This window comes from Lepidochelys kempii, chromosome 23 (genome assembly GCF_965140285.1).
Source record: "Lepidochelys kempii isolate rLepKem1 chromosome 23, rLepKem1.hap1, whole genome shotgun sequence".
Classification (NCBI taxonomy): Eukaryota; Metazoa; Chordata; order Testudines; family Cheloniidae; genus Lepidochelys; species Lepidochelys kempii.
The window spans coordinates 1948107-1959730 of record NC_136402.1 but is presented as its reverse complement, the minus strand read 5'-3'; the positions used below and the strand labels follow the sequence as shown (position 1 = coordinate 1959730).

Sequence of the window (11624 nt, the reverse complement as noted above, 5' to 3'; positions counted from 1 at the left end):
TGTTTGCGGGAGAGGCCCGAGCGAAGGGAGAACTTGGGGATTCCCAAGAGACGGAGATGCAAGCGGCCGGGAGGCAAGGGGCCTTTCCAGCGCAGCAGGCTGGTTTGGTTTGGGTGGTGCCGGGCCCGACCGGGAGCCTGGAACGGCTCAAAGGGACCTGGGAGAAGGGAAGATTTTTTTGCTTTGGGCCGAGAAAGTTCTCGGAGCACAACTGTGCGGCATGTTCCCAACGCCGCACTAGGCGGGAAACGGCAGGAAAGAAAGGGTCCCTGTCTCCAACCCCGCCCTTTTCAGGCCATCTTCATCCTGGGAAGAAGCGACAGCCGCCACAACCCCCTTTCCCCCTCCCGTTTCAGGTCGGTTTGCGGGCGTGCGGGCAAGGTGGGAGGGCGGAGAGCTGGACGTGCCTCAGTATTTCTAGTCGGAGCCGGTCACGCCCGCGTCGTCTCCTCTCCCACCCACAGGCCTGGCTCAACGCTCCCTCCCGGCCTGCCTCCCGTTCCTCCTCCAGCCGCTCTGCCGCCAGCGGGACTTGCGGTGGCCGGGGGGGTCCCAGGATGTGGGACAAGTCAGAGCTTTTATCGGACCCACTTCCGCCGGGGGGAGAGACGCGCTTCGGAGCCTCCTGGCGCCCTGGAAGGGACCCAAAGAAGAGCTCCGTGTTTGCTCCAAAGCATGTCCAACCCAGGATCTCCCCTCCCCTCCATGTCCCTCCAGCTCAGATCCCCGGTGCCCGTCGCACGGGCGTTTCATGCCGCCGGCAGGACGGCACCTGGGTAGAAGCCATCCTGCCTGCCCCTGCCAGGTGGCTGGGCTGCATGCCCGCTGCAGCGGGTGACGAATGATCTGGCCACGTGACTCTGCCTCTCAGGGAGGCCATTAGCCGCGGGGAAGCTTCCCTTCCCTGCTAGCCTTTGTCTCGGGCGTCAGCTGCCCAGCGGAGCCGCTGCCCGAGAAGTCTGCTGTGCGTGGGGTTATGTCAGGGGCCTGGCGCCCGCGGGCTGAGCCTGGCACAGGAGCCGAGCCCGTTGCAGGCTGGGTTTGTGTGTTGAAAGCCCTTGGGCGTTTGTGCATCTGGTGGTTTGGGGTCTGAGTGGAGGAGCCTGGCCAGCAGCTCGCCCCCGGGAGAAAGGGGCTGGCATGTCCTGCCTCTCGCGTGAGGCCATGAGACCGTGCGTCTCGTTGTGTGGTGGTGCCTGGGGGCGCCCGAAACCAGCGCTTCTGAGCCTCACCACTCCGACTGACCCACAACCCCCTCGTGAGCCCGGCGAGGGGCAGCCCTGGGCCCAGCAAGGAGTGATTTGTTCAGAGTAGAGTTCAGAACCCAGGAGTCCTGGCTCCCAGCCCCCCCCTGCTCTAACCACTAACCCCACTCCCCTCCCGGAGCTGGGGATGGAACCCAGGAGTCCTAGCCCCTCGCCCCTTCCCCCCTGCTCTAACCACTAGACCCCATTTCCCCCTCCCCCAAGCCAGGAATAGAACCCAGGAGTTCTGCTACCCCAGCCCCCCTGCCCTAACCAGCAAAGCCAGAAATGGACCTCGCTGGCTCCGGCAGAGTGGAAATGCTGACGGGCTGTTTATTTTTAGCAGCAGGTTCATGGTTCAAACCCCGTTATCAGCTCCGCGTGCCTGCCTGGCCGTGACCCAGGCCGGGAGCGAACGCTGCCCCCCAGGTGCCCCAGCCAGAGGCCTCATAGCTCCCTGCCGGCTCCCGATTCCCAGGGCATTGGGGGATTTTGGTTGCTCCATTTCGGGTGTCGGTGGAGGAGGTGAAAGCCCAGCCTGCCCCCGGCCAGCGAGCTCTCGTTTTCTTGGCAGGAGGTCGGGGCGAGGCAGGTGATTTTGGGACTGATCCTGCCTCAGTTTGGCTGCTGGGGGCAGGACGGGGAAGCTTGGGCTTCTCTGCATTAGCAAGAAGGGGCGTTTTTCCTGCGGGGTGTCGGCTGTGTCGCAGTGACCAGGCCGGGAGGCCCCGGGGTAGCCGGTCTCGCCTCACTGCCACGGGGGGAAATGGGCCGCCAGGTTGTCCCCCCCCGGACCGTAGAACCAGTTGGACCCGCTGTGTCATGCGGGTCGCTGCATTCCCCCAGGGGCCCCTCCAGCAGGACGTGTGTGTGGCTGAGGCGTGTCTCTCTTCTCCGCCGTGTTGGTCCCAAGGCTCTGGATTTGAAGCCCTCAAGGGATGGAGAAAGGCTGGCTCAGACCCATGGTCCTGCTGGCTCGGGGTCCTGTCTCTGACCGTGGCCGGCGCTGGCTGCTTCAGAGGGAATGAACAGAACAGGACAATTATTGCGTGAGCCATCCCCTGCCGTCCAGTCCCAGCTTGGGGCAGTCAGAGGTTTAGGGACACCCAGAGCATGGGGTTGCGTCCCTGACCATCTTGGCTAATAGCCATTCATGGACCTGTCCTCCAGGGGCTGAACTCATTCCGTTTTGAACCCAGTTCTCCTTCACAACATCCCCTGGCAAGGAGTTCCGCAGGTTGTCTGTGCGTCGGGTGAAGTCCTTCCGTTTGCTTTCATCCTGCCACCTGTTCGTTTCCCCGGGTGACCCCTGGTGGGGGTGTTAGGCGAAGGGGTAAGTAACACGTCCCTACTCGCTTTCTCTGCGCCCTCTGTGATTTCTCAGCCCTTTCCCCCACCCCCCCTCAAGGCTACTTAACACACTTCGGTGGCACGGCTGCCGTGTCGCCGCTCGCTGCGGCAGGAGCCGGGCTCTCCCAGCCCTGGCGTTAAGCCGTCTGCCTGGCTGCACAAGGTCTCTCGGGGTGCGAGCGACGGGCCTGGCTCGGCTGGGCTGCTGTTTGCCCGCCCCCATGATTCTCCCCGCGGTGGGAACCTCGCGCCGGCTGACACGGGGGGGGATTGAGACACCAGCTTTTGCACCCCAAGCTGTGCAAGCCGGAAACCGTCTTGAGTGTTGTAAACGCCTGGATCCCCCCGGTGGCTGGGGGGTCCCTGTGGGCAGCTGGGCCGGCTCGAGAAGTCCCTGTACGTGACGTAACCGTCCCCCTCTTCCCCTTTCTCACAGCTGCTGCGTCTGCTTGTTTCCCTCCACCGCCGCCCCGTGAGAAACAAAGGCCGCTGTGCGGCTGTCGCCAGGCCTCCGCCACGATCTGGCTTCCCAGGATCCCCCGGACCTGCTCCTTGGGGGTGGGTCGGTCCCACCGGCTGCCTTGGGGGGTGCCGCTTGCACGTGGCCGTGGGGTGCTGGGCAGCGCTGGCGGGGGGCAGGAGCCGCTTTGTAGCGTGGGCCGCGGGTGCCCAGACAGCGAATGTGACAAATCAGGACGGGGGTGGGGGGTAATAGGAGCCTATATAAGAAAAAGACCCAAAAACTGTCCCTATAAAATCAGGGCAGCTGGTCACCCTACGGTGGGGGCTCAGCGGCATCCGACTGGATCAACTCCGCTGTTGTTCCGAGCCCCGGATGTGCACAGCCCGGGGGCTGGTTTCCCCCATTCTGCGCCCCCCCCCCCAGCCTTTCATCCCAGCAAGGACGTGCCCGGGCTCTGTCATCCTCTGCTCGAGTCCTGGGCAAGTCCTCCCCTCGCTCCCTGCCTCAGTTTCCCCACAGGGCAATGATCCTCCTCCTGTGCTAGAAGCTCCCAGCTGGGCCAAACGCCAGGGCCGGCTCTGTCCTGCTGCTCCCCTTTGGTAGGACGGGTGGCAGGGCCCCAGCCTGGGTTTTGACCCCGAGAAGGGAGCGGGGCTGGAGGCAGGAAACCATCAGGAACTTGGCCGTTGCTTCGACACGGGAGGGCCCTGCCACCAGGCGGATGGAGGCTGGGGAAGAACCCGCAAGCGCCAGGGGAAGGATCCGGGAGCTGCCCCGCCCCGTCCTGGGGGAGAGTCTCCCAGCTCCCTGGGTGGCCAAACCTGAATCTCTCCCCACCCCCACGCGGTGCGAACGCTGGGGAAACATGTCCAGACAAAGGGGTGGCAGGTGATGGCCACGGACCTGCCCGGGCGGGGCGGGCTGAGAGCCGTAGAACCAAACGGCAAACCCTGGATGTGATGGAAACCAGGCCGGGGGGTGGGGGTCAGCCCCCCGTACTCCCAGCTAGGGTGACCAGACAGCAAGTGTGAAAAATCAGGACGGGGGTGGAGGGTAATAGGAGTCTATATAAGACAAAGCCCCAAAGATCGGGCCTGTCCCTATAAAATCGGGACATCTGGTCACCAGAGTCCCAGCCCCCCCTGGGCTGGGTTTTCGGACGCTCTGCGGAGCCGGCTGGGGACGGGGCGTTTCCTGCAGAGCCCGGAGCCGATTCAGCTTTATGAATATTTGATGGCAGATGAAAGCGTGCCAGGAGCTTGGCTGAAAGGCCCCACCCTTCCCACTGCCTTGTGCGTGGGCAGGGCCGCCCGGGTATTTCAGGACTGGTGCTTTGCTTTGCCTTTTCCTTCCCACCGGCGGAGGGGGGCCAGGGGGTGGTTTCTACGCTCCGGGTTTAGGACGTGACTCAGAGGCGGGTGAGCGTCGCGCAGAACCAGCAAGAGGAGCCGAATCGCCTGGAGGTGAGAGCGGGGTGGGGAGCGGGGGTGAAGCAATCTGCCAAGGGGCGGGGGGTGGCCCAGGACGCTGGCTTGGAGCTCCTCGGGGCGGAGCCCCCCGGCCCCGGTGGGCGATTGCAGGGTGGGGCGAGGTCAGACCGGCCGGGAGTTCAGACACATCTTCCTAGGAAGCCAGGATGGATTTTTCGGGCCGGATCCTGGGCCGGGGCTGCCTGGCTGGGAAGGAGAGAGACGCCATCAATAAATCCAGAGGGAAACTGAGGCCAGGCCTTGGCCCCTGTCCCTGGGCTCCCGGCGGCCTTTGGGGTGGCAGAAATAAACCCCTCCCCCCGCCCCCAGGTCTGGCACTGGCATGGTGCCGGGGATGTGTCCTGTCCTGTCCTGGGCTCGGGAGAGTGGGCTGGTGGCTGGTTGTGCTTTGAGAGACAGGGGGGGGAGCTACCCCCCCCACCGGCTGCACCCCAAAGCTTTCCTTTGAATTCCCCCCACCCCGGAGCTGAGCAGGCCGGCTTGGGTTAGCCCTGCTCCTGGGGGGTGCTGAGACCTGGACCCCTGACACCCCCAGGGCTGCTCTCCCAGTGCCCCTCACTCCGGCCCCGCAGCCCAGGGGTGCTATTTGGGGGGGCGGGCGGGTTCCTCCCCCCAGTTTCAGACAGCAGCTCAGCTGCTGCATGTCCTAGCCCCAGCCCCCCCGCAGAGCTCTCACCTGCCCTGGGTGTGGCCTGGGGCTTCCCAGGGGAGAGGGGCTGGTCCCAGGCCTGCCCCAGGGCAGGGAGCCAGGAGCTTGTTTCCGGAGCCAGGAGGATTGAGAGAAGGAAGGCTGGGGACTAAATTCAGGTTCTGGAAGCCTGTAAAACAGGAGTCCCTGGCGGCGGGAGTCGTGGACGGGAGAGGAGAAGTCCAGCCAAGTCCCCTGAGCCAAGGTTACGTTTGGAAAAGGGGGGATTGGGGGGCGCTGGTGAAAAGAAGGGGCCGAACCCCAGGGCAGGGCGAGCCGGGTGTCGGGCGGTTCCCACCCTACCTGTGGTCCTGACGTGGCCTGAGCTCCTCACAAGGGCTGACCCGTTTCCCCGCCCGGCCCCTCGGGAGGTCGGACGGGCCGTCAGGCCCATGGTACAGATGGGGCACTGGGGTGCACACAGCACAGGTCAGATTTTTCTAAGGTGAGAGTTTCAAAAGCTCCCGGGTTAGCTGCTTCGTAACCCCCGCGAGCCGGCCAGCTCCTCTTTGGGCGCTTGCAAACCTTGCAGCCTCTGTCCCTGTCGGCGGGCCGGAGGTCAGAGGGGAAGGCCAGGGCGGGGGGAGAACCCGGCTCCCTCCGGGCCAGCGGGCCAGCTGCGCGCTCTGCCGCAGGCTGCAAAAACCAGAGGCCTCTGACGGGAGCAGCAAACCCCGGGCGGCCAGTTCTCGGAGCCTCCAGCGAACGGTCCCAGGCCCGTGCAGAGGAGGGTTGGTCAACGGCCTGAAAAGCAGCCCGGAGGTTAGGGAGGCGGGAGACTCGGCGGAGAGGAGACCACTTAACCCCCCCGCAGGGTGGCAGGGTCTGCCCCGGGCTGGGCTGCTGCACAAGTTCAGATTTTACCGGAAACCCGTTTGGTTTGGTCCTTTTCTGCTCCGAGTGTGAGACAAAGGAGGAGGGAGAAAGTGGCGTGTTGAGCATCCGAGGGGTTGGTGGGTTCTTAGGGGGTCAGCTGTAACCAGGCCAACTCCGGGACAAAGCCCAGAACCTGCCTCCGCAGCGCCCGCGACCCTGTGGGGTTGTGTCCTCTGTCTGCCAGGCGCTGGGAGTGGGTGAGCGGGGATGGGTCACTTGGTGATTCCCTGTCCTGTTCGTCCCCTCGGGGGCACCTGGCCCTGCCCGCTGTCAGCAGACAGGACGCTGGGCGGGACGCACTGTTGCTCTGACCCAGGCTGGGTCTCTCATTCCCTGGCACCATCTGTGTGCTCAGCACCGGTCAGCATATGCCAGAAAAGAGAGCCCAGAGCCAATGCCTATAAAACGTGTAGCCCCCTGCACTCCCGACCCGATTCTCTCTGCCCTGGCAGGTCCCACCGGCTTGGCTTGACCGTGCTCCGCCGGGGAACAAGCTGATCCCAAAGCCACCCGGATTTGTGACGTGGGCAATGATGTGGCCCTGGCTCGCTGGGGATGAGGCCAAGGGACCCCCAGCCCCCCAGGGGCTGTGACGCTGACCGGGAGCTCCCAGACAGGCCGCTGCGGCCGGCTGCCGATCTCGGATCGTCTCTTCGCAGAGACCAGACTCGGGCCGTCGCTAGCCCAGCGAGGGGAATGGCTGCTCCAGGCGTGGGGGAAACCCTGTGTTGAGTCGTGCAAGGTACCGTGGAGCCAACGAATTGTCCCGGTTCAGGGCCATTGCACCTGCATCTCCTCTCCGCGATGGCTCCCACCCGCAGGCTGCCGGTCCTGGCTGGGATGGAGACCCGTCTCTGTCTGTCCCGGGCTGCCCGGCCCCTTCCCGTGCCATTATTCCCGGCTCCCCCAGAGCCACTGGTGACCACCCGGTTCCTCCTAAGCAAGCGTATTTTATCCGTAAGGTAAAAACACAAGAGAGAAAACCAAACAGAGACCCCCCGCCCCCACCTCCACAAAGGCTCTGGTCAGTGTCCTTCCCTAAGGTCTGCCCCCGTCCAGTCGTTTGCTGGATCAGAACAAAGCCCAGAGCCTGGTTCACACCCACCCATCCCCGGTCCCTGGAGACTCCAGTGGGAATCAGAGCTGCCAGTCGCTCCAGGGGGGGGGTCCGTAGGGCTGATAGCAGGAGGAATCCCTCTGCCCTCCCCCACATCTCAGCCTAGCCCAGCCACCGTCGCATTGCAATGCGCCAGCCCTCCAGGGGTTACGCATCATCCAGGAAGCTCTGGGGTGGTTCTGTCGGTCCCAGGAGTAGCCGGAAGAAACGCTCGCATGAGGCAAATCGCTCACCAGAGCCGGGGAAACGAGCCAGGGTAGAGGGTGCAGGAGGAGAGGGGCCGGGGCCGCCTTGACGAAGCTGCTAATTGCCCCGAGGTGCCCACCGTGGGGAAAGCAAAGGGGTGGCCAATGTGGCGCAAACCTCCCCTCCCGGCGGAGACGCAGGTGCTGGGCCAGGGGCCTGCAGGCTGGCAGCCGGCCGGCGCTCTGGTCACACAGGGACGGCACGGCTGGGGCCAGGGCCGTGCAGCTGGAGTCCAGGCTCTGGGCCCCCCCGCCAGCCAGAGTCAGTGGCACCGGTTGTGTAGACAGACCCCCCCGCAGGCCCGCGCGCGCTCCCCCCGAGAAGCCCTGCTGTCGGCTCCCAGGCAGGCTGGGGGCTGGCTGCCCGGCCCGCTGAGAAGGCAGGAAAAGCCCAGGGAGGAGAAGGTGAGCAGGGCTCCGGCCGGGGAAGCTCGTGGCTCCATGGGAAGGGTGGGGGGCTGATGGCCACTCACTCAAACTGCTGCCCGGGGACTTGCTCCTGTCCTCTAAGCAGGATCTGGAGGATGCTGGAAGCCGCCCGTGGGCGCTGCCCGTGGGTTGCTGAGTGCGCCGGGTGTGGCCAGGTGGCAGCATCTGCCCGTGGGGCCAGCACATTAGGTCTGTGGTAATAACAACCTGTGGCTAACTAATCACTGGTAACGAGTTTGCTGATAACCAATTAATCTGAAGTCAATGGGTGACAATGTTCCCGGTGATGCTCTGGCACTAAACCGTGGTCGAGTCAGCGGCAAGTGGCCCGGCTCAGCCCCGGGTGCCACCAGGTGCCCGTCCCCACAGGGCTGGGCCACCCTGCAGCTGCTCTGACCTTCCCGGGGGTCTGGGCCGGTTACACTCTTAGGCCCCTGATCGTGTGTCATTCGGGCCCTGGGGCTTGTTCCTCTCTGGTGCCCACGTCGGCTATTCCTGGGGTCCCGCTTCCCCGGCAGCTTTGCATGGGCTCAGCCCCGGGTTCGTCAGTTCGCTCTCGGCCTGGGTGTATTTGTCATTCTTGTGCGTCTCTGTGGCTAAGAGCGCTTGGCCTCTCCGCCACCAGCCGTGCAGGTGAGCTGGGGTGACGCTCGGTGAAAGCCCCCCTCAGGAACCTTAGTGGGGTGGGAGTCTTGCCCTCAGCCCAGCCTGGAACCCTTCCCTGGGCTCTCGCCGGGGTGAGCAATCCCGGCTCGTCTCCAGCACTGCTCAGCAGCATTGGTCCCATTGTACAGATGGGAAAACTGAGGCCCTTAATATACCATAAGAACATAAGACTGGCCCTGCTGGATCAGACCAAAGGTCCGTCTAGCCCAGTGTCCTGTCCTCCGACAGTGGCCAGGGCCAGGTGCCCCAGAGGGAATGAACAGAACAGGGAATCATCCAGTGATCCATCCCGTGTTGTCCATTCCCAGCTTCTGGCAAACAGAGGCTACGGACACCATCCCTGCCCATAGTCTTGGCCTTCACAACTTCCTCTGGCAAGGAGTTCCACAGGTCGACTGTGCATTGTGTGAAGAAATACTTCCTTTGGTTTGTTTTAAACCTGCTGCCTATTAATTTCACTGAGTGTCCCCTAGTTCTTGTGTTATGAGGACGAGTAAACAAAACATCCTTATCTACTTTCTCCCCACCCATCATGATTTTATAGACCTTGAGCATATCCCCCCCCGGAGTCGTCTCTTTTCCAGGCTGACAAGTCCCCGTCTTCTTAATTGCTCCTTAGTCTGCAGCTGTTCCAGACCCCCAGTCATTCTTGTTGCCCTTTTCTGAACCTTTTCCAATTCCAATTGATCTTTTTTGAGATGGGACGACCACATCCGCACGCAGGATTCAAGCTGTGGGTGTCCCATGGATTGATACAGAGGCAATGTGATATTTTCTGTCCCATTATCTGTCCCTTTCTTCGACTATTCCCAGCATCCTGTTGGCTTTTTTGGCTGCCGCTGCCTGTTGAGTGGATGTTTTCAGAGAACTCTCCACAGTGACTCCAAGATCTCTCTGGAGTGGTAACAGCTAATTCAGACCCCATCCTTGTATATGTACAGTTGGGATTATGCTTTCCAATGTGCATTACTTTGCACTTATCAACGCTGAATTTCATCTGCCATGTTGTTGCCCAGTCCCCCAGTTTTGAGAGCTCCTTTTGGAGCTCTTCGCAGCCTGCCTGGGACTTAACTAGCTTAAGTAATTTAGTATCGTCTGCAAATTTTGCCACCTCACTGTTACCCCTTTTTCGTTTATGAATAAGTTGCGTAGGGCTGGTCCCAGTATGGACCCCTGGGGGACACCGCTATTTACCTCTCTCCGTTCTGAAAACTGACCCTTTCTTTCTTTTAACCAGTTACCGATCCATGAGAGCACCTTCCCTCTTATCCCATGGCAGCTCACTTTGCCTAAGAGCCTTTGGTGAGGGACCTTGTCAAAGGCTTTCTGGAAATCTAAGTACATTATCTCCACTGGATCCCCTTGGTCCACATGCTTGTTGATCCCCCAAAGAATTCTAGTAGATGGGTGAGGCATGATTTCCCGTTACTAAAACCATGTTGACTCTTCCTCAACCAATTATGTTCACCTCTGTGTCTGACAATATGGTCCGTTATTATAAAGAACAATCCATTAACCACCCCCCTCTGTGTCGCAGGCTCCGTGATGGCAGAGGACCATGAAGGGGACCAAGCTGCTGACGGTGACCTTGGCCCTGCTGACGCTGCTGGCCCTCAAGGCCTATATGGACTGGAGCTTGGAGCAGCCCGAGCACCTGCCCGCCCCTGAGCCCGCCTGGCACCCCAGCCCCCTCCCGCTCACCCAGCCGCTGGGGGACGACCCGGCGGGGCTGCTGCTCCGTCTCAATGCCTCTCTCCAGCGGCTCCGCCGCAGCGTCCCCGAGGCAGACGCCTACTGGAACCGCCAGCTGCGCGGGCTCTTCCGGGCGCTGGAGGGGGGGCCGGCCAACGGCACGTGGGGCTGCGGGGACGGGCCGGCCGCGGCGGCCGCCATCAGGGACTTCGCCTCGTACCCGGACCAGCACCGGCGTTTCGTGCTGCATGCCGGGTGCCGCAGCTTCCCGCTGCTGGTGAACCAGCCCCACAAGTGCGCCGGCAACGGGACCTTCCTGCTGCTGGCCATCAAGTCGGTGCCGGGCAACTTCGCCGCCCGCCAGGCCGTGCGGGAGACCTGGGGCCGGGAGGGGGCGCACGGGGGGCAGCCGGTGCGCACCATCTTCCTGATGGGCGCGGCCCACGGCCCGCACCAGCCCGACCTGCGGCGCCTCATCGCCGCCGAGAGCCAGGCCTACGGCGACGTCCTGGTGTGGGACTTCGAGGACACGTTCTTCAACCTGACCCTCAAGGACTTCCTCTTCCTGGGCTGGGCGTTGGCGCACTGCCCCGATGCCCGCTTCGTGCTCAAGGGCGACGACGACGTTTTCATCAACACGCCGCGGGTGCTGGCCTACCTGGGGGCGCTGGACACACACCGGCCGGACGCTGTACACCGGGCAGGTCATGGCCAACGCCTCCCCCTTCCGCCAGGCCTCCAGCAAGTACTTCATCCCCGAGTCCTTCTACGCGGGGCCGTACCCGGCCTACGCCGGCGGGGGCGGCTACATCTTCTCGGGCCGCCTGGCCCCGGCCCTCTTCCTGCTGGCTCAGCACGTGGCCTTCTACCCCATCGACGACGTCTACACCGGGCTCTGCTTCCAGGCGCTGGGGGTGCGGGCCGAGGCCCACCCCGAATTCAGACCTTCGACATCGCCGAGAAAGACCGGGCCGACCCCTGCGCGCACCGGCAGCTGCTCCTGGTGCATCGGCGCAGCCGCCACAGACCATGCAGCTGTGGCTGCAGCTTCGGCGACCCCCAGCTCAAATGCTGATGGGGGGCTGAGCGCTGGCTGCAGGGGCCCCAGCCTCGGGCGGAGCGGGCCCTGGGGCGGCAGGGGCTCCGGCAGGGCTGGAGGGGGGCTGCCCGTGCTGGGGCCAGGACAAGAGAACGGGTCAAGCGGAAACGTGGTCCCGGCTCTCTGCCGCCAGACCGGCAAATTCCTCCCGCTGCCTTTAACTGGCCCCCCAGCTGCGAGCTGGGCCATGGACCTGGGCGCGCCTGGGGGCAGGGGGCACTGCTCTGGGCAGCTGGCTGTCGTTCCCGATGGGCCATTAAACAGT

General features: G+C 63.4%; 1 protein-coding gene across 1 annotated transcript; it reads left to right on the top strand.

Moving 5' to 3' along the window:
* Nucleotides 1–77: 77 nt before the first annotated feature.
* B3GNT8 (UDP-GlcNAc:betaGal beta-1,3-N-acetylglucosaminyltransferase 8) lies at nt 78–11424 on the top strand. Its single transcript, XM_073322217.2, is given in 4 exon segments — nt 78–4520; nt 10106–10935; nt 10937–11199; nt 11202–11424. Coding segments are annotated over 3 exon segments (1206 nt in total). The 5' UTR covers nt 78–4520; nt 10106–10126; the 3' UTR covers nt 11336–11424.
* Nucleotides 11425–11624: the final 200 nt, after the last annotated feature.